General features: G+C 44.7%; 3 protein-coding genes and 1 long non-coding RNA gene across 5 annotated transcripts in view; 2 read left to right on the forward strand and 2 right to left on the reverse strand.

Moving 5' to 3' along the window:
* Positions 1–2,766: 2,766 nt before the first annotated feature.
* Positions 2,767–6,724, forward strand: LOC308170913 (trypsin-3; the record flags this gene model as incomplete). The annotated part of the gene is made up of 5 exons (XM_080545767.1): positions 2,767–2,821; positions 3,533–3,689; positions 4,480–4,621; positions 5,409–5,666; positions 6,575–6,724. 5 exons carry the CDS (start codon positions 2,767–2,769, stop codon positions 6,722–6,724), a joined length of 762 nt encoding a protein of 253 aa, XP_080401893.1.
* Positions 6,725–8,612: 1,888 nt separating this feature from the next.
* Positions 8,613–13,316, forward strand: cdab (cytidine deaminase b). Of its 2 annotated transcripts, XM_080545616.1 has the most exons (5): positions 8,613–8,885; positions 9,421–9,451; positions 11,506–11,617; positions 12,007–12,064; positions 12,585–13,316. In XM_080545616.1, exons 1-5 carry the CDS (start codon positions 8,760–8,762, stop codon positions 12,714–12,716), a joined length of 459 nt encoding a protein of 152 aa, XP_080401742.1. In that variant the 5' UTR covers positions 8,613–8,759; the 3' UTR covers positions 12,717–13,316. The 2 variants fall into 2 exon arrangements, with proteins under 2 accessions (XP_080401742.1, XP_080401741.1); XM_080545615.1 differs by lacking the exon at positions 9,421–9,451.
* The window catches only part of LOC308170779, a 370,737-nt gene continuing 361,050 nt past the window's right edge, over positions 12,814–22,500 (reverse strand). The window contains exon 2 of the long non-coding RNA XR_013937800.1: positions 12,814–12,884. This is a non-coding gene — a long non-coding RNA (uncharacterized lncRNA). The remainder of the gene's footprint in view (positions 12,885–22,500) is intronic.
* dnajc16l (DnaJ (Hsp40) homolog, subfamily C, member 16 like) overlaps positions 15,786–22,500 on the reverse strand; it is a 13,003-nt gene continuing 6,288 nt past the window's right edge. The window contains exons 8-15 of the mRNA XM_080545463.1: positions 22,285–22,415; positions 21,500–21,680; positions 20,724–20,906; positions 19,382–19,458; positions 18,868–18,948; positions 18,473–18,568; positions 16,828–16,998; positions 15,786–16,459 (exon numbers count right to left, since the gene is read on the reverse strand). Of these exons, the coding sequence (XP_080401589.1) occupies positions 15,928–16,459; positions 16,828–16,998; positions 18,473–18,568; positions 18,868–18,948; positions 19,382–19,458; positions 20,724–20,906; positions 21,500–21,680; positions 22,285–22,415 (1,452 nt within the window). The 3' untranslated portion in view covers positions 15,786–15,927. The remainder of the gene's footprint in view (positions 16,460–16,827; positions 16,999–18,472; positions 18,569–18,867; positions 18,949–19,381; positions 19,459–20,723; positions 20,907–21,499; positions 21,681–22,284; positions 22,416–22,500) is intronic.

The following is a 22,500-nucleotide window of genomic DNA, read 5'->3' on the forward strand; positions in this document are numbered from 1 at the left end:
AGATCTTTACCAATTCAACGTCTATTTTGGATCACAATGGGAATTTGAAACTGATATAGAAAACATCAATAAATATAACCCCCGCAGTCCACGACACTCCTTCTCATAACAACCCATCAGCTATCATAGGGCCACAAACACCATGTCAGGAGACCATTCTATCCCTCGGTGACGTCTTAAATTTCACCTCCCCAAAGATTCACTTTCCTTCCCATAAATAAGAAAGACTATGAAGGCCTGGACAGAAATCAAAGGCGTGCCAATTCGATGCCAAAGAAAAGAACGTGGTGTAATAATGAAGGGAATATGGCTGCCTTTTGTCATGTACTAGGTCAGTGTCTTCTTTTGTGTCCCTCACTTCATCAAATTCACTGATATGGTTTATGGTGGACAATAACGCTAGCAATAGCGTGAGAGCAGCTTTGGTTACGGTATATAAAAGGCGGGGAGATCTGCGTTTTGTGAGGTTTGTGTGAGGAGTGTGTGTGAGAGGTGAGAGAGTGTTTGGCGGACTGTTATCTGGGTGAGTCTTATAACAATGCGTAGGACTGGGTTGATAAGATATACTAATGGTGCACTTTTTGCGTCTTCGGTTATTACATTTTAGAAAAGGTTTTAGGTGCACAGGTATATCCAAATACCTCTGCAGCATTGTTCATATTTTCATCAGACGTGAACTATATTCTATTGAAAATAAATTGTGGATAGCCTTCACAATTCCACAAATATTTCATGTGTTATTCATGTGGTTGTAATGGAACGTTAAGAATAATTGTTAAATTCATTAGAATAAATTATGCATAACTGTACAAAAAGGGGCATATGCTATATGCAAGCTATCAGTAATTTCAGTGTATTTCAAGGTACCCAAAAAATGATGGGAGAGATTGATCAAATGTCCAAATTAAGCGCTCGTGTTTAGTATGTGGTGGATAATCCTTTGCATGCGATAACTGCCTGAAGTCTGTGACACATTGACCCCACCAGACACTGGGTATCTTCTCTGGTGATGCTCTGCTAGGCCTGTACTGCAACCATCTGCAGTTGTTGTTTGTTTTGAGGACATTTTCGCCTTCAGTCTCCAATAGGATTTAAATCTGGAGATTGACTTTGCCAGTCAACAACTTTCACTTGGCCTTGAAAAACTCCCTGATGCAATAGTGTGTTTTGGGTCATTGCCCTGCTTTGATGAAGCGCCGTCCAATGAGTTTGGAATTCCTCCTGCTGCCTCCGTCAGCAGTTCCATCAATGAAGACAAAGTCAGCCAGTTCCAGTGGAGGCCTTACATGCCCAAGCCACAACACCCCCTCCACTATATTTCATAGATGAGCTGGTCTGCTGTGGATATTGGGCAGTTCCTGTTTTTTTTCTTCACACTTTACTCTTATTTGAGTCATAGTCAGTCTTGCTTCTTGCTTCGATGATGGTTGTGAGTAAACTACCTTTCTGTCTGCTTTGGAGCAGACCAGACAATCATGACAGAATCATGTTACGGTACCTATCCCTGGTTTTACATGCCCAAGCCACAACACCCCCTCCACCATAGTTCATAGATGAGGTGGTCTGCTGTGGATATTGGGCAGTTCCTGTTGTTTTTCTTCACACTTTTACTCTTCGCCATCACTCTGGTAAAGGCTCATCTCTTGCAGGCTCTTTTTGCATCTTGCAGTGTAGCTTAGTTCTCCTGGTGAAGTCTTCTGCGGATGGTCGTCTCTGACACAGTCACGCCTACCTCCTGGAAAGTGTTCCTGGTTGTTTTCGGGGTGTTTTTAAATCCTGGTTATCCACTGTAGAAGGCTTCTTTAGCCTACCAGGCCGTTGGCGGTTTCTGAGCTCACCAGTGCTTTCTTTCCTTTTAATGATGTTTCGTGAACTGTTGATTTTGGTAGGTTGAAGGTTTTGACTATTTTTCTGATTAATTTAATAATAATTTTGCCATTTAGCAGACGCTTTTATCCAAAGCAACATACAATTACGAATTACAGGGACATTCCCCCTGGAGTAACTGAGGGCTAAGTGCCTTACTCAAGGGCACACTAGTAGTGGTGTGGTTTCAGGCGGGATTTGAACTCACAACCTTCCGATCAGAAGTCCAACACACTATCCACTAGACCACCACCACTTGATTTGTTCTGATATTTCAACCTAATAATGGCTTCCTTTGACTTTCATCGACATCTCTTCGGTCCTCATGGTGACAGACACCAACAGTAGACTCCGAAGGCAAACACAAAGCCTAGAGTCAATACCAGACATTGAGAGCTCTCTTACGACTGCAGAAATGATCTGACGGAACACACCTGACGGAACACACCTGACACACCTAATGAACACACCTGACACACCTAATGAACACACCTGACACACCTAATGAACACACCTGACACACCTAACGAAACGAGGCACACCTGTCAGGTGTCCCATCACTTTTGGGTACCCTGAAATAGGGGGACTATGCATAAAACGTGTTGTAGTCTGAATGGTGAAACCAATATGTACACAAATCCCATCCAATATTTTTTTTTATAATAATCTCTACTTCAATCCCACAATAATGGTTTGATTTCCAATTCAAACTTTTGGAAAGTAGAGAAGCCAAAATAAGAAGAAATGCTTCACTGTCATATTGGTCATGAATGCGATCAAATAAGACACATTTTATTGTCTTGGCTGGGCGTGTTGGATGTCATGTGCTTGTTTGTGAACGTACGATGATGGCTGTGAGTAAACTACCTTTCTGTCTGCTTTGGAGCAGAGCAGACAACCATGACAGAATCATGTTACCTACCCCTGGTCTTACTGCTCCTCCTCAGCATCAGAGGTAAACACAAGTGTGTGTGTGTGTGTGTGTGTGTGTGTGTGTGTGTGTGTGTGTGTGTGTGTGTCTGTCTGTCTGTCTGTGCGTTTGTCAAGTTATCTGTTTTTGTACTGTATCATATATTTCTTCAGTCCTGTTGTGTAAGTCATGTTGAATGTGAGTATTGTGTATAAAAAATGACATTTATAATTTCCACTTCTCTCTCCCTTTCTCTTCCGCTCTGCATGACACTGAAATAGAAATGATTTGGGGGCGCTTAGGTGGCGTAGTGGACTAAGCGCTGACCATGTAATCGCAGGGTTCCCGGTTCGATTCCGGCCGCGGACATATCCTGCATGTCATCCCTTCTCTCTCTCTCTCTCTCTCTCATCCATCCTTCCTGTCAAATCTCTTCTGTCACAATAAAAAAGAAAATATGAGTGGGACTGCCCCACTCAGAAAAAATAACTTAAAAAAATAATTAATAATAAATGATTTGGCAGATTTTTGATCTAGCTGTCTCTCTACTCTTCACTGACTATTCCTTCATCTCCCTCCTCTCTCTCTCTCTCTCTCTCTCTCTCTCTCTCTCTCTCTCTCTCTCTCTCTCTCTCTCTCTCTCGCTCCCTCTCCCTCTCTCTCGCTCCCTCTCCCTCTCCCTCTCCCTCTCTCTCACTTACTCCCCCCCCCCCCTCTCTCTCTCTCTCTCTCCCCACTCTCCTCCTGTTGTCTCAGGTACATGTGGGTCGAGGATCATCGGGGGTGAAGAGGTGGAGCCGCACTCCATCAGGTACCAGGCCTCCCTTCAGTATCAGAACAGCAATCACCATGTCTGCGGTGGCACCCTCATAAGCCCACAGTGGGTGGTGTCTGCTGCCCACTGCTGGAACCCGTGAGTACTGCAGCTATTATTAAACCTCAAAGCCTCGTGTCCTTGACGCCACAACTGGGCCCAGTTCAAATATTTGGAAATCACTGCATGCTTCCTTAAAGAGATTATGAAAGGATGGTTGGATTGGTAGAACCGTTGTTTTCTCTTCTCCTTGTCACGAGTAGATTAAAGTGATTGCCTTAAGAATTGGAGGAAGGGATGACGCGTGTGTACAGATAAGAAAGGAGATATCATGGCAGACGCATTAGTGACTAAAGATCACCATCGAGAACATGCATGTTAAAATTATTGACCTAAAGTACGTTATGAGAACAACATTTCAAGACAATTCTGCTTCCCTGCTAATGTGGAGTGGGACACCTCAGATCATGTAGAAGCTCAACACATGTTTTTGTGAATGGTACAGCATTTACATTTAGCCTTTACAACAGCGCTGGCCCGCTCACTGGGAGCAATTTGGGGTTCATTGTCTTGCCAAAGGACACTTCGACATGTGGCCAGCCGGGGTTCGAACCGCCGATCTGCCGACCTGGTGATCATTAGACGGCGGCTCTAGTTCCTTAAGCCGCTTTTTTAGTTTACAGTCACTACTGTGGTTCTCTTTTCACCCCTAAAAGAGTTGCACCGGTGTTTAACCTCTTGCCATAGACCCACTCTAGACTCCAGGTGACTGAAGTGAACGGTAGGTAGGCTACGGGTTACCAAACTGTGTACCTGCTGACCTCCTGCTGACCTCTGACCTCCTTCTGACCTCCTTCTGACCTCTGACCTCCTTCTCCGCGGCCCACAGGACCTGGAGGATGAAGGTGGTCCTGAGCGAACACAGACTCAAGGAGAAGGACGGCCATGAGCAGGTGTTCAACGTCTCCAGGGCCATGGTCTACTACACCTACAGCTCCAGGACCTTCGACAGCGACATCATGCTGATCAAAGTACGGCCATGTTAAATGCTATCAAGGGTAGGCTAGCTAGGCTACATGTTGGCAAGAAGCCTTTAGCTCTTGAGTCTTCTCATTGCCAGGTCTGACAGCTTCTATGTCAGCTATGACTCCTCTGTCGCTGACTGTGCTGAGATATGATGAATGATGAATGAACCGGGACTATTTTGATCTGGTTCCCCTGTGTTGTCTTTTGTTATACAACAGTTAGTTCCGACCAAGTCATTTGATTGGATTTGACTTTGGACAAGAGGCATTCCATGAGTGCTGATATACAGTATAACAGCACTGGGACTTTTAACTATATGTATCCCTCCACCGCACAGGTGTTCTACTAAATGACCGTTAATTAGACTACATGTTTGTGTTCACGTTACTAGGCAACAGTCCAGTTGAAGTTCAGTTGCGGAAACTATTTCTTGTTTATTTTTATGATGAAATAAACAAACAAATCATAATCTGTTGTCGCTTATTACTGTTAACTAATAAATGGCGCTGTAGAACTGTTGTATGAAAGCAATATCACACTCGAGGTCGTGCTGTTATACTGAATATCAGCATGGCTGTGATTGTCTTCTACTTGGCCTGCAGCCTCGTACCTACGACCCAATCACAGCCGTGCTGATATTCAGTATAACAGCACTCCCTCTCGTGTGATATTGCTTAAATAAAACTGACAAAATGACACAATCATAGGCTGTTGTTAAGCACTTTGTGACAAACGTGTTCTTTTTGTTCTATTTCTCAATGAAAAGTTATTTATTTGATCTCCCTCCCTCAGCTCAGCCGGCCTGCCACCCTCAATGAATATGTCCAGCCCGTCAACCTCCCGGGGATCAACACGCCCCCGTTGCGGCACGGAACCGCGTGCACGGTGAGCGGCTGGGGGGTCACCCGCATCTACAGCTCCCACCTGTCCCCGGTGCTGAGGTCCGTGGACGTGAATATCATCACTCAGTGTCAATACTACTACTGGTTTAGGACCACGAAAAACATGATCTGTGCCGGAACACGTTTAGGAGGGAAGGACTCCTGTCAGGTGAGAGATCGGAGTTTGTAATCCTCGAAGTTTGTCATCCAGGAGAGTTTAGTGGATCAGTGATGAGGAGGGGGAGGCTGATGGAGGCAGAGAGAGAGAGAGGACGGGCTCATTGTGATGCATGCAAGGCGTGGAATCAGGAATCCTCATTTCGTTCCATGCATTCAAATAATAATAATAATAATAATAATAATAATAATAATAATAATAATAATAACTTTTTATTTGTATAGCGCTTTTCCTGTAACCGTTCCAGCTCAAAGTGCTCCAATCATTATATAATCATAATTTCATTATTTAGTCATTTAAAGGCAATATTAAAAAGATGGGTTTTTAGTCTTGACTTGAACATAATGTGCTGAGGTTGCATCCCTAATGTAAACTGACAGTGAGCCACAATCTGGGTGCATAAAATGAGAATGCAGCCTCACCAAATCTCTTCTTTTGTACATGTGGTACACAGAGAAAACCAGCGTCAGAAGACCTGAGAGCTCTATTGGGCCGATATGCTAGCAGAAGACCTGAGAGCTCTATTGGGCTGATATGCTAGCAGAAGACCTGAGAGCTCTATTGGGCTGATATGCTAGCAGAAGACCTGAGAGCTCTATTGGGCTGATAATGCTAGCAGAAGACCTGAGAGCTCTATTGGGCTGATATGCTCAGCAAAAGGTCTTTCAGGTATTCTGGTGCTGTGCCAGTGAGAGCTTTATAAACAAGCAGAAGGATCTTGAAATCTATTCTGAACTTTAAGCCCGCCCTGCCTCCACCAGCCTCTCGTTGTACACAGTCAAACAAAATGACAGAAAAGTGCACCTGGCCATCTGATAATCAATGGCTAAAAATACATTTGTATGTTTGAATGCTCATAGGAAGTGACTCTTGATCTGGGCTCTCTGTTTGTGTCCCAGGGTGACTCGGGGGGACCTCTCGTCTGTAACGGGACCTTTGAGGGCATTGTGTCCTGGGGCATCAGCTGTGCCAACCCCTACTACCCGGGCGTGTACACCAAAGTCAGAAACTACCTCGTCTGGATCAAATGGATCATGCAGAAATTTTAATTATTTAGTTTACAGAATTCCCCTATATAGGGGGACTTTTTCAATAAAGCTAAGCTAACTAAACTAGCAGCTAGCTCTGCTATCATAGCACAGGTCTCCATTGTATAATAAGAGGCATGGCAATCACATCACTTGTATAGACAAAGAATGGATAAATGGTATGGAAACTGGATGCTGTTTCAGGAATTATACTATAACAATCAGAATCAGAATCAGAATTGCTTTTATGACATCAATGTACGGGTACACAGAGTAAACTTCTTGGGTTCAGGTTCTTCGACATTGGCATTGCAGCAGAATACTAAATAAAATAATCAAATAAAGCAGGATATAAAATCAACTAAATCAACAATAGGTGTGAATATACTCAAGCAATATCACACGAGAGGGAGTGCTGTTATACTGATATTCACGACCTCGAGTGTGATATTGCTTTTATACAACAGTTCTACAGCGCCATTTATTAGTTAACAGTAATAAGCGACAACAGATTATGATTCATTTGTTTATTTAATCATAAAAATAAACAAAAAATAGTTCCGCAACTGAACTTCAACTGGACTGTTGCCTAGTAACCTGAACACAAACATGTAGTCTAATTAACGGTCGTTTAGTAGAACATCTGTGCGGCGGAGTGATACATATAGTTAAAAGTCCCAGTGCTGTTATACTGTATATCGGCACTCGTGGAATGCCTCTTGTCCAATCAAATCCAATCAAATGACTTGGTCGGAACTAACTGTTGTATAGTGCTGATGTTCAGTATAACCCACTCCCTCTCGTGCGATATTGCTTAGATACAACCTTGCCTTGCGAACCACCCGATAGTGTTATCAGCCTTTAGAGAGGTGATCAACCCAGGGGTCAGGAAACTAATGAAGCATATTATTTACAGATACCTCCAATCTAAAGGGAGGACGTTGTGTTTGTACATAGACAAGTGAACTTTTGCACTCGTTGAGAAACATCAGGAAATACCAGAGGGTTGGATTGTATTAATCAGTTATTGTGCCATTGAATACTGTCACATCGTGAGCTTAGAATGATAAGGTTCTATCTCCGTTTAGGGCAGTTCAGAGATATTGAGTGTCAAAGTTTTTACATTCCATTATGTTTTGTGAGATGGAACCTTTGTATTTTATTAATTACTGACTCAAAAATTTCAACATTTTAAAAATAACACCACACAGGCGTTAATAAACACCTAATGGATCAGATTATGTAAAAAACTTAATTTTGACCAAAAATTGAGATAGAACCTTATAATTCTAACGTCACGATCAGTTATTGTACCATTGAATACTGTAACATTGAAAAAACGCTCCTCTTATGTGTACAAGACGTGACATCTTGAGCAACCACAGTGGAGTATCACTGTGACACATTATGAGTGATAATTATGTCCTAGAACATTCTTGGAAATGGAAACCATTTCTTTTGTTGTTGACTCATCTGTGAGACACCGACACACTCACGTCTCTCTCATAAAACATTCTGGCATTCCACAATTTCTCTGGTGCTTTTTGTTTCTCTAAGTGCTTTTTTACGCTGACCCACAAGGCAGTGAAATAATAAAGATACATATTTTCCCAATTAACTTTATATACACTGGCTGGCTATGTACTGATGAAAATGATTAAGATAACACAACAAACCCTATCTCATACAAGTCATAGTTATGTAACTGTGTAGATGTGTCCACTTCCACCCCCCTAACCTCCCCAACCCCCCTTCACGACCATCCCACTCCCACCCCACCTAACCAATACCACCACACATCTGAGGGGAGGATGGTGGGAGGGTAGGAGGTCCCAGCACCACGGATTGGCTACAGAAACTCACCTACCCCTCTGGTTTGTATTGCAACACAGACATATGTTTTGATCAGAAGTTAGAGGAACTACAACAAGATCACACACACATACATACACCCACTCTCACACACTGACAGCTAACATGGGAGACCTGAAACTGAGACTGGAGATGGTTAACGGGAAGGAGGTGAATTCGCTCCACCACCCAGCCGGGGGGCCCCATGAGGATGAAGGGATTAAGGGCCTCATCCACCAGTCCCTGGAGGCCAAGGAGTTCGCCTACTGCCCCTACAGCAAGTTCAGGGTGGGCGCTGCCCTCCAAGCCCACGACGGAAAGGTGTTCACAGGTGAGGGTCTTAAGTGTATAGATTCAATGGTGAATTGATTAACCTGTACCACAGAGGTATTTCGTGAGCTTAGAATTCTAAGGTTCTATCTCCGTTTAGGGCAGTTCAGAGATATTGAGCGTCAAAGTTTTTACATTCCATTATGTTCTGTGAGATGGAACCTTTGTATTTGATGAATTACTAACTCAAAAATGTCAACATTTAAAAAAACAACACCACACAGGCATTAATAAATACCTAATGGATCAGATTATGTATAAAAACTCAATTTTGACAAAAATTATATATTTGATTTTATATATTATAATTCTAATGTCACAATATACTGTATTTATTCTTATTTTCTGTTCTAGGGAATTCTAGCCAAAGTGTGTGTATGTAGATGTTTAATAGAACGCTTCTCTAACCAGTATGCTAAGGAGGTTGGAGACTGGCTGCCAGTGGCCCCATATCAGGGAAGGACTGGACTGTACTGATTTATTGCCATGCAATCAACTTGTCAGTCAATTGTTGGAAATTTGTATTTTTGCTCTAGGCAGTAGAAGCAAGTTCAAGTAGAAGCAAAGGTATGTGAAGGAGCAAGTAATTATTTACCTTTTTTTTTTTTACTCATTTAACCAAAGCCACATAACTAGAGCATTGATGTCACTATCAATGTTCTGTGAAACTGGAAGATGATTAACACGTGTTCTCTGGAGTCAGTATTGCTGCCAAACTGCTAAAGATCTCTCTCTCTCTCTCTCTCTCTCTCTCTCTATATATATATATATATATATATATATATATATATATATATATATATATATATATATATATACTGTATATAAGATCTCTATAGCACACAGTGAAAGCATTAGAAGCAGCTCTATCATTAGAATGTTTAGCTCAAGATGTTGTTGGAGAAAATATGTTTTCTGTGGGGTCAATTAAAGATCTGAGTGTAGACATGTTTTGAATAACTACCATAAGTGTACAATCTGTATCCCTCTAAAATTCTCTACATTCTGGGAAATTGAGCAATCATGGAGCACATCCCCCCCTTCCCTTACTGGACTGTGTGTCACAATTATCATCCCTGGCTGTTGAAACCTGTTGCGGAGTTGCTAAACAACTGCTTGCCAAGATTAGACCTCATAAGGGAGGCAGCATTGTATACTTGTGTGTTCCTCTGAGAGGGTGAGAGAGGCTGTGTTCTCTGGACGTTGCAAACCCCCAGACTGATCTCATGTAACTTTATTAATAAAAGGCCTCTCATGAAGCCATTTGATTCAAGCTCTCTGTGCTTTTTATAATTACAACCCAATCTACCAAGAATCAATTATATTCCAAAACAACGTTCTCTCAGATATAAGGTTAGAAGGCACATTGGGAATATTTGTGATCATAGCTGTCAACTTTGTTTTGCGTAGCCATGTTAATGATTACCTAACAGCACAGCAGACAGGCTCCACCAAATCTATCTCGAAAAAAGAAAAGCAGATAAAAAACAGAAAATATAAATCAGTGCCGTAACCATTTTTTAATCGCTATGCTTTCAATTATACATTAGCACAATAATGTAAAAGGATGTCTGTTTAGTGTTGATATTGGCAAATTGAGCCCTTGATCCAGCCTTGAACTGCAGTGACATTTTGTGTGTCATTCAGTGTCGACACAGTACGCTACATCACACTCCCACGGTGCCCAACAGGAGACCTGACATGACTGATTCTGTTATGTAAAAGGACGACTTTGATTCTTACGTAAAAAGGACGCTTCCTGTTTCTAACGGCCTTGATTCCACATTTCAGGGAAAATGATCAGGGCAAGCTGCCCTTTTAAGCATTGAGGGAATGTGAGAACATAGGACTTAAGTCTCAACTCTTCCTCACCTCTGTTCCATAAAAGGCTCAGATCTCCTGGTAGAGGCTGTGGTGTGCCTGCCTTGCCTACATTACTTACTTACGCCTATCGCTCCTTTTGGAGGAGCATAGGCCGTCGACAACAGTTCGCCAGGGTCCTCTGTCCTGTGCTTTGTTTTCCAGCTGTTTGCTCATGTCAGCTCATGTCAGTCCACTCTGTGTGATGTCTGTCTCCAAGTCCCTGCGCCAGGTGTTCTTGGGACGGCCTCTCTTCCTTTTGCCTTGGGGGTTCCATCTCAGGGCCTGTCTGTCTGGTGGTGCTGGTGTTTGGTTTGGGGGTTCCATCTCAGGGCTGTCTGGTGGTGCTGGTGTTTGGTTTGCGTAGTGTGTGGCCGATCCATCCCCACCTTCTCCTCTTGATTTGTTCTTCCACTGGTTGTTCGCCCGTTCTCTGCCAGAGATCGTTGTTACTGATGGTATCTGGCCAGTGGATGTTCAGGATCCGCCTCAGGCATCTGTTGATGGATGACTCTATCATAGCACTCTAGTCATTGTGATCTTGGTTGTCCTCCACCTCTCTGATCCGTATAGGAGTACTGGCTTGATGTTGGATTTGAAGAGTCTGATCCTTTGTCCGCTGACTGATTACCTTGGAGCTCCAGATGTTCTTTAGTTGGATGTATGAGGCCCTTGCCTTGCCTACATGGAGCTTTAATAACATCTTAGAGGGGAGGACGTAGACTTATCTCCATCTCTGCTTGCTCTCTCTCCCTCCCCAGGGTGCAATGTGGAGAATGCGGTGTACAACCTGGGGGTGTGTGCCGAGAGGAACGTCATCTCCAAAGCCGTCTCGGAAGGCTACAGGAGCTTTAAATCCATCGCAATCTCCAGGTACTGTTCTGCACTGGTTTTATGTTTATGTTCAGATATTCTCAAACCCAGCTCTGGCTGTAATGCCTATCCCTGATAAGCTCATTGATTTTCTATGGATGTCATTTGTTTGTGTGAAGGTCTTTCATTATAAAGATGTTGTTAACTGTTATTACAGTTTATTTTTGAACAGTATCTGTCATAAAGTGACTTATTCAAGTGTGAACCCATCTCCTTATGACTGAGCCTCTCCAATGCTGACCTCTGGTGCCAAGGACATTTTATAACATGTTGTTATCTGATCCAATGTTGTTATCTGATCCAATTGTCTGCTTCATAGAGAGTGAGTATGAACTGGCTGAAGCCTTACTGTAATGAAGTATTATCTCATGTTATCTATTTGTTTGCAGTGACTTAACTGACCAGTTCATCTCCCCGTGTGGTGGCTGCAGACAGTTCATGAGAGAGGTAATACATCTATATATCTATAATATATCTATAATAATTAATAATAATAATTTTGCCATTTAGCAGACGCTTTTAATCCAAAGCGACTTACAATTACGAATTACAGGGACATTCCCCCTGAGGTAACTGAGGGCTAAGTGCCTTACTCAAGGGCACACTAGTAGTGGTGTGGTTTCAGGTGGGATTTGAACTCACAACCTTCCGATCACAAGTCCAACTCACTATCCACTAGACCACCACTACCACCATAATACATCTATATATCTATAATATAAATAACGATTAAACGGTCATCTAGGTAATACAACTACAGTATACCATCATTCTGTGAAATTATCCCAAAGGTCTTATGGGGTCTACTCTACTTGCTAGCGTTAAAGTCACGACACAATGTAGGCCCGTAGGCAACATGTTGCTGAAACAACTCATTACTTCATGAGGTTTAATGGACTGCATTGCTGCTGTATATTCTGTGATAGACAGGCGTTTTAATGTACTTCTCTCTACTCTCCCTCAACAGTTTGGGGCGGACTGGGAGGTGTATCTGTCCAAGCCTGACGGGTCGTATGTACAGATGACTGTGAGTGACCTGCTGCCTCTCTCCTTCGGCCCAGAGGAGCTGAAGATGAAGAAAGTGTTTAATATCCACTGATAGACCTGCTGTCTGGTTTACGTATGACCCTAAATGTCTGGCAAGACTGCTGATACACTTAAAGTATTGATGCTTTTTAGGCTTTTTTGACAGAGCCTTCAGCGTGGCTGCACCTACTCTCTGGAACTCTCTCCCCATAGTGATCCGCAACGCCCCCACCCTGGACTCCTTCAAACTAGCCCTCAAAACTCATCTGTTCACCAAGGCCTTTGGCCCCTAGTCAATGTTTCAGTTTTGCTTTGTTTGTTTTCTGTTTTGTCTGTCCGATCATTCCCTTGTAAAACGTCCTTGGGTTTTTTGAAAGGTGCTATAGAAATGTAAGTTATTATTATTATTAGGCAGGGAAAACAAGAGGAGTAAAGTCAACTACTATGATGTTGTGAACGCATGGCTGATGTAGCATGGAGCAAACGAGTAACGTTGTCAACAGAATGTCATAGTATGGGTAGCATGAGTGAAAACTAATTGTACACATGCTTATCTGCTTATTATAAGTTTTATTATAAATTATCAACATTAAAAGTATGTTCATTGTAAGTTACATATTTAAGTGCATTGATCAATTGTTTATGTATTTAATAAACAGGTCAAATGGAATTGTTGTTTTCTTTTTCCATATGTCGTCTCAACACACCGTACAGTGCTGACTCACAACGGCCTTATTGTATCGACACCTCAACAAACTATTCATCCCTGGTATGCTTCGAGGCCTATAGTATTTAGTCTTCAACGCCCTCACCAATCCCAGTAAATGGACTGCACTTATATAGCGCCTGTATCCAAAGCGCTTTACAACGGCCTCTCATTCACCCATTCACACACACATTCACACACCAATGGCGAGGTAGGCAAGCTACCATGCAAGGCACCGGCCCGCTCACTGGGAGCAATTTGGGGTTCAGTGTCTTGCCCAAGGACACTTCGACATGTGGCCAGCCGGGGCTCGAACCGCCGATCTGCCAACCTTGCGATCATTAGACGGCGGGCGGCTCAACCTCCTGTGCCACAGCCGGTAAGAATCAAGTACAAACAAACAAACCATAATTATATCAGTCAACAGTCTTGATCAATTTAGAAAATATTTATTATTGTTTAAGCATGAGCAACATCAAATAAATATTGTACAGCATCTAACATCTAATCATATATTATTCACATAATCTTACAAATGAAACAATCTATGAACGTTTTTAAATGGACAACTACTGATTCTCCCTACAGTTCAACATCTCATCAACAGTAATGTCTGATGCCAGTTTTTAGAGCATTCTAGAACATTCTGAGACTATTCTGGCTCTGAGAAGTTACTGTAACAGTTTGAGTTTATTATTAAAAAATGATGAACATCAGTTATCAGCACCGATATTGGACATGATTAACATGCCAATGGCACATACGCAAAAGTAAAGCAGTTAGTTTATATCGATCTATCATTTAGTGAGCAGCAAACCGTTCTGTAAGGAATAACTCAGGAAGGGGCGTCTTATGCAAGCATGAGGTCATGAGGAGGACAATGTAGAGTGTAAAGTAGTGTGTAAAAGTGAGGTTTTCTTACATGCGTTAAGATTCGTAGTGGTTTATTATTATTAAGATTCATAGTAGTTTCAGGGCCCTTTCTCAAAATGAAGGTAAGTAACAGAATAAGATGAAGGAGTTCTTCCTGATTTAGATTAACACAAATAAAAAGACAATGCAGCAACTATTAAAGAAAGAAAGACTAACAGGTGATATCTCCCACTAGGCAACCAGGCTTAGCAGCATAGCACTGTGGGGCCGATATACAACCTCTAACCAGGGATTTAGATAGTTTATAGTTCAGTATTTTTCGTGAGCTTAGAATTATAAGGTTCTATCTCCGTTTAGGGCAGTTCAGAGAAGTTTTTACATTCCATTATGTTTTGTGAGATGGAACCTTTGTGTTTTATTAATTACTAACTAAAAAATGTCAACATTTTTAAAATAACACCACACAGGCATTAATAAACACCTAATGGATCAGATTATGTAAAAAACTAAATTGTGACCAAAAATGGAGATAGAACCTTATAATTCTAACGTCACGATTTGTATCCTAACCCCCATTCTTGCACTGCAAGAAAAGTGATATTATGGACTCATCACAAACACCTGGTAGCTGAGGTTGATTGAATACGGTCCTTGGCGCTTACTTACAACACAGAAAAACACACACATATACAGACAGATATACAGTGCAATGGATCAAGTTCTCAAGCCCCTTGGTAAACAGCTCTCTGTGAAAGCCCATGGCAAGACCAGTGCATTTGAACCTGACTTTTCCTTAAATATCCTCTTGAGCAAAACAAAGGCCCTTACGATAGGGTAACCAAAGCTTCTGCATAATATTCTAAAATTAACATTCTTAATCTCAATCATTGGCACCATAAAATGAGACAAAAATCAATATTTCAAAGGGCTTAATGAGGTTAGAAACCTAATTTATCTTATCATCATTAGGAGCCTCCTTCCCCCTCGTATAACATATCATATCCTCATATAAAGGCATTGCCTGGGCTCGATTCCAATCAGATAACTCAACACCTGCACTGCTACTGAGGAGCCATGAAGGAACAAGGATCAGATTGGAATCTAACCTGGAGTTCCGTGGGGAGCGTCTCAATTGTCTAAAGCAGATTCCTCTCCTTGTCTCCTTACTAGCTTTCACCTATTTCAGTTTTTGTTTTCTTTTAAATCCATGTCAGGGTTCGACAGTAACGCTTTTTTACTTGCCGGGTTTGTTTGCGCGAGCCCGACGACGACGCTGCTGGATCCCGGATATTTTTTACCTGTGTGCAGGAAGAACAACAGACGGCGCAGGCGCCAGACTAGACTAGATGATCGTGGAGTGAAGATATTATCAAAGCGTACTCGCCTGTCGATCACCCGTACTCTTTGATAATATCTTCACTCACGATCACCTAGTCTAGTCTGGCGCCTGCGCCGTCTGTTGTTCTTTCTGCACACAGGTAAACACATCCAGGATCCAGCAGCGTCGTCGTGCAAACAAACCCCGCAAATGTTTTACTTGCTCCGGGCAAGTAAAACAGCGTTACTGTCGAACCCTGAGAAGCCATCTAGACTATTGAGACGCCCCCCAGACTCCTGACCCAGGGAGCAGGGCTGAATAAGGAAGCTCTCTCCGGAGTCCAGCCCCGCTATGCCTTTACTGAGAGAGGTCAGAGGTCAGCGTGGTTCAGCTCTCTGATGAGGAGGTGGTCGTAGCGGTAGTGTCCAGACTGGGCCAGCCGGGGACCCTGAGCCTGGGTAGCGTTCCCTCCATCAGCCTCTCCATCCAGAGGCCCAGGCGGTCCAGCTTGTGGTGCACCTCCAGACTCGTGGCCCTGGACGAGCCTCTCCTCCCCGCCCCTCCTCCTCCCTCCTCCCTGGACCGCGAGCGCGAGCGCGACTGGGACCTGGACCTGGACCGTGATTTCCTCCTGGAGGAGCTTCCCTGGTCGAAGGAGGAAGAAGTCTCTCCGTTGGAGTCGTCTCCGGTGAAGACGGGCTTGAAGAGGCAGAAGTACTTCTTGTTACCGTTGAGGGCCAGCACGTGGCCGGTGAAGTCCCGGGCACGCCCCCCGGGGGGGGAGGAGGGGTCCTCTCCGTCATCCTCTTCCTCTGAGTGGCCGAAGGCCTGCGCCGTGTCGGGGGCGGAGCCCAGGAGGGAAGGCAGCCAATGGCGGTGCTTGTCTGCGTTCAGGAAGGAGAAGTGGAGCGTTTGGGTCCTGTGGGTGAAGTTAGACACGTTAGAATAAGAGCATAGAGCACGGAAACACAACATTTTAGCTTTTTAAACCATAACACTGTTTTTTATTATTATTTTTAAAATGACTGGGCTTTTTAAATAGGCACTACATTTTATAAACACTGCTATGTCTGTCTGTTTTTATTGTGTGTATTAATGTATGTGACCTATGTGTGTTTTTAATGTGGAAACTGTATTCTTGAGCTGCACTTCTGCCTGTCGAAGGAGAATTTCTGTCACAGTGTGACAGACAATAAAGCTATCTTGAATCTTGAATACAATGATGATGTCACAATGTAGCATGGTATACTGTAGAGACAGAGGAGATCATAGAGAGCAGAGCCGTACCCAGAGAAGGAGTAGACCTCTTTGGCAAACTTCTTGAGCAGGGCGTTCTTCGAGGCGTCGCTGAGCACCAGGACCACGTTGATGTGGCCCGGCCGCAGCTTCACCAGGTTACTGATGTAGGTGATGTCTGTCAGCTCCGTCACCTCCACAAAGTCCTTCTTTGGAGGCCGACTGGGGGGGGGGGATAAGCATGTCACAGAGGCTAAAGAGGGTCTGATGCACCTCACTCTCGCTCTCACTCTCACTCTCACACTCACTCTCGCTCTCACTCTCACTCTCACTCTCACACTCACTCTCGCTCTCACTCTCACTCTCACTCTCACACTCACTCTCGCTCTCACTCTCGCTCTCACTCTCACACTCACTCTCACTCTCACACTCACTCTCACTCTCACTCTCACTCTCACTCTCACTCTCACTCTCACTCTCGCTCTCACACTCACTCTCACTCTCACTCTCACACTCACTCTCACTCTCACTCTCACTCTCACTCTCACACTCACTCTCGCTCTCGCTCTCGCTCTCACACTCACTCTCACTCTCACTCTCACACTCACTCTCACACTCACTCTCACACTCACTCTCACACTCACTCTCACACTCACTCTCACACTCACTCTCACTCTCACTCTCACTCTCACACTCACTCTCACTCTCACACTCACTCTCACACTCACTCTCACACTCACTCTCTCTCTCACTCTCGCTCTCACACTCACTCTCACTCTCACTCTCACACTCACTCTCACTCTCACACTCACTCTCACACTCACTCTCACTCTCACTCTCACACTCACACTCACTCTCACACTCACACTCACTCTCACACTCACACTCACTCTCACACTCACTCTCACACTCACTCTCACACTCACTCTCACACTCACTCTCACACTCACTCTCACTCTCACACTCACTCTCACTCTCACACTCACTCTCACTCTCACACTCACTCTCACACTCACTCTCACTCTCACTCTCACACTCACTCTCACTCTCACACTCACTCTCACACTCACTCTCACACTCACTCTCTCTCTCACTCTCGCTCTCACTCTCACACTCACTCTCACTCTCACTCTCACACTCACTCTCACTCTCACTCTCACACTCACTCTCACACTCACTCTCACTCTCACACTCACTCTCACTCTCACACTCACACTCACTCTCACACTCACACTCACTCTCACACTCACTCTCACACTCACTCTCACACTCACTCTCACACTCACTCTCACACTCACTCTCACACTCACTCTCACTCTCACACTCACTCTCACTCTCACACTCACACTCACTCTCACACTCACTCTCACTCTCACTCTCACACTCACTCTCACTCTCACTCTCACTCTCACACTCACTCTCACTCTCACACTCACTCTCACACTCACACTCACTCTCACACTCACTCTCACACTCACACTCACTCTCACTCTCACTCTCACACTCACTCTCACTCTCACTCTCACTCTCACTCTCACACACCACATTAACACTGACATTACTGAATTACTGAATACCACAGGTTGCAGAGACATCACACACACACACTTCCACCCACACACCTCCTTGGTGGTGCCTGAGAAAGGAGATGGAGCATCATTGTGTTCTGAGTGTGTGACAGACAGTGACACCCTACCTGGAGGTGTTGGCTCTGCTGGGGGAGGCGTCTGCACCTGCAGCCCTGGGTGGCGGAGGGTCCTTGGGCTTCTGGGGCGTCTCGTCACCTGAGTCACTGGAGATGAAGCAGAGAGAAGAGAAGCTTCTGGATGACCAGTACATACACATACACATGACAGCTAGACAGCTAGACCAGAGATTTAACATCTCACATGTTTCAACACTAACATAATACGCCATATACCCTAAATCACACTATAGAGCTAGACCGAGTCCAACCGGGCTATACTGTGCTGGCCTGGTTACATGCGTACTACAGCTCCTTGCTGTAACAGTGGAAGAAAAGAGCGGAGCCAATACATTATGATTTGTGTCGGCCCCTATCAGTGTGTAAACAGGGACTCCCGTTCTCACCTGAAGGCCTGGATGATGACGGTGCCAAACAGGATGAAGAGAGCAGAGAAGATCAGGGACAGGATGGGCATCATCTCACGCCTGGAGGAGAAAAGCACAACATCCTCTGACTGAATGGACACTTCGTGACGTTAGAATTATAAGGTTAATTTACAAGGACAAATAATTGTTGTCAAAATTGAGTTTTTTTACATAATCTGATCCATTAGGTGTTTATTAATGCCTGTGTGGTGTTATTTTTAAAATGTTTACATTTTTGAGTTAGTAATGAATAAAATACAAAGGTTCCATCTCACAAAACATAATGGAATGTAAAAACTTTGACGCTCAATATCTCTGAACTGCCCTAAACGGAGATAGAACCTTATCATTCTAAGATCACGACTTTACAAGGGACGGATGAAAACAGAAGGCAGCACACCAGAGAAATATCCTAACACTGTCTTACCGAGTTAAAGGATCACAGATACAAACTGACTGTTGAGATGAACTATCAACATTGGCAAAGTCTTACCAGTTTGAGTAGAGGAGGTCATCGTAGATCTGAAGTAGGTAATCGTAGGCTGCGTTCATCCACTGGATCACATACATCTGGAGGTGGGGAGGGAAACAAATGATGTAGAACATGCAGTGTTTCCCCTAGGTTTGCTGCCTTGGGGGGGTGGCATGGACCGTGGCATGGACCCCCCCCCCAGGGGGTAAGACCCTGCCTCATACCAGCGTCATGTCCAGGGGTGTACCGTACTTGTACATTAAGCCGCCTCACGCTACGGAAACAGGAGATAGGCTCCTTCCCTATGGGCCATTAGGCTCCAGAACCATCGGTTCTCAAGGCTACTTACTTACGGTATGTGGTCTTGACTACCTGTCCACTTTCTCACCTGGTTCTTGCTCTCTCTCCTTCTCTTCCTCCCTATCCTCCTCTCTCCCTTTTGCTGTCAACCAAAAGGTAAACAAAACAGCCAGAGTATTTATAATCTAATAAGAGGCATAAATTGATCCATATCAATTTATAACATAATTATAATTGAATATTGGATTGCTGTGGGCAATCCAGTCAGATAATGTCATTTTGACTTTACTCTCTCACCTGAAAAAACATTGTATGTCCAACTATAAAAAACAGACATTTCCAATGCTTCAATCAACTGTCCATGTACTGTAAATATGCCATTATGGTATTACCATGAAGCCCAACTCTAGCAGAATAAGAAAGATAGTATATCTACTTTAAGTAAAATAATAAAGTGCATCCAGTTAGCTCTTTAGCTGGCAAGTGTGCAAGCAGACTAGCTCATCTAATCACCTCTGAGCTAGCTAGCTTGCTAGTTCTTTGACACTATTTACACTATGGAACTAAAGTCAGACACTTTCTAGTCACGATAATAACGACCAATTTTAACCAACTTGCTCTGTCAGAACACTCAGCAATTATATTTGCTAACGTTTGAACTTGCTTACTTTCAATCTGCAGACATCACAGCCGTCAAAAACTCTCGCGTTTCGCGCGCACACTTGCGCAAAGTCTTGTATTATTCTCCAGCGCTGGCACAGCGCGAAGTGTGGAGAGATAGGTCTGGCTATGCGAGACTACGGAGGACTAACGTTACCAACGAGCCTATGGGCTTGCCACTCGCCAGATTCGGGTTGGGTGCGTTTAAAAAACGCGGATATTTTAGCCTGCTTGTCAGATGTTTGGTGTCTACGTCCGTAATAATTCCTCTTTCTTGGCGGGGCGGGGGGTTCCGTTGGGAGGGCGGCCCGCCCCCCCAAGGCAATGGTAGGGGAAACACTGGAGAGTGTGTGTGTGTGTGTGTGTGTGTGTGTGTGTGTGTGTGTGTGTGGAAGGTACTCACAGGAGCCAGCTCGTTGTTGAGTTCAGGCAGCGTGGCGTCGTAGCTCAGGTAGGTGGGGTCTTTCTGGAGGGACTCCAGCTGCTCATGGAGGCGGAGCTTATCTTCCTCGCTGCCGTTCCAGCCGCCAATCACAGAGCGGTACATCACCTTGCCGGCCGGGCTCCGCCTCTCCAGGATGACCACCTGACATGGTCACATGGTCACATGACACGTTAATGTACACAAACACAAACACTTCAGCATGGACGCATGCACACACACACACACACCCACAGACACAGACACAGACACAGACACAGACACAGACACACACACACACACACACACACACACCAAACCAAGTTTTAAAAATGTTTTTCTCTCCCCAACTCCAGATGCAGGGTTTGACAGTAGCGCTTTTTTACTTGTCCGGACCAAGTAAAACATTCGCCGGGTTTGTTTGCGCGAGCCCGACGACGCTGCTGGATCCTGGATCTGTTTACCTGTGTGCAGGAAGAACAACAGACGAGGCAGGCGCCAGACCAGACTAGATGATCGTGAGTGAAGATATTATCAAAGCGTACGGGTGATCAACAGGCGAGTACGTCTGTTGTTCTTCCTGCACACAGGTAAACATATCCAGGATCCAGCAGCGTCGTCGGGCTCGCGCAAACAAACCCGGCGAATGTTTTACTTGCTCTGGACAAGTAAAACAGCGTTACTGTCAAACCCTGAGATGTATCTGGTTCAGTGGACGGATGTGACCTCTGACCTGAGGGGAACATGGAGGTTCTGACCTGAGGGGAGAAGGCTGTGTCCTGGGTGCTGAGCAGGGCCTGACAGAGCGGCTGCTGCTGCCTCTGGTAGACGTAGGTGAACCTCAACACGTCCTTAGAGTTGGCCGAGGCGAAGGCCAGGAAGGCCTGGTTCCCCTGGACGAACGCCGGCTCCTCCCCCGTGATCAGCAGCACACAGTACCTGAGGAGGGGGAAGCAGATAACATTGTAACATATTGTAACTTACCACACCCTAAATCGGAACGAAATGTAGGTCTGAAAGCGGCCTAAATCTAGCTTCAATCTGCTTTTTGTCTGTTCTCCGGTCAAAATACCGTGCTGCCTTTCTCGTTGCGCAGCCTGAATGAAAGTGGACTGAATCAATTAGTGGCGGAGAAAATATATTTGTGGCGGCTCGCCACGAATCAATGCATATAGAGGAAACACTGCTCTCATTCACCAATTCACACACACATTCACACACCAATGGTGGCAAGCTACCATGCAAGGCGCCGGCCCGCTCACTGGGAGGGACACGTCGACATGTGGCTAGTCGGGGTTCGAACCGCCGATCTGCCAACCTTGCGATCATTGGACGGCAGCTCTACCTCCTGTGCCACAGCCGCCCCTGTCATCTATCCAAAAATGTTCAAATCAAAGCGGACAAAAAGGAGATGACAGGATAGAGGAAGCCACTGTTCCTGTGCTCGGGGCATAGAGTCACACCGGGCATCTTTCTACCCCCCTGGCCCGCCCTCCCCCCGCCCTGCCTGACCCCAGAGCTTGGTGTGTTAGTTAGTTCTCACTTCCTCCGCCGGTGGAACTGCTTGACAGGACACAGCTCATCAAACAGCCTCTGGTTGATCAGCCGAGGGACCTGCAGGAACTTGTTGTTGGAGATGAACTCATCCATGATCTGCCTCTTCATGCCTTTGGCCTGGGGGGCCGTGGAGGGGGGGAGGTCAGGAAGAGCAGGGAGGGGGGGGGGGGGGGGGTCAGGAAGAGACAACGGTATCATTAAT

The sequence above is a fragment of the Nansenia antarctica genome (assembly GCF_963989245.1).
Source record: "Nansenia antarctica genome assembly, chromosome: 15".
In the NCBI taxonomy this organism is placed as follows: domain Eukaryota; kingdom Metazoa; phylum Chordata; class Actinopteri; order Argentiniformes; family Microstomatidae; genus Nansenia; species Nansenia antarctica.

Bases quoted from the DNA above. Each gene is read 5' to 3' on its own strand.
- cdab (XM_080545615.1), top strand. From the start codon at position 8,681: ATGGGAGACCTGAAACTGAGACTGGAGATGGTTAACGGGAAGGAGGTG. The intron at 8,886-11,505 runs GTGAGGGTCTTA...CTCCCTCCCCAG, and splicing joins CGACGGAAAGGTGTTCACAG to GGTGCAATGTGGAGAATGCG. The intron at 11,618-12,006 runs GTACTGTTCTGC...ATTTGTTTGCAG, and splicing joins AAATCCATCGCAATCTCCAG to TGACTTAACTGACCAGTTCA.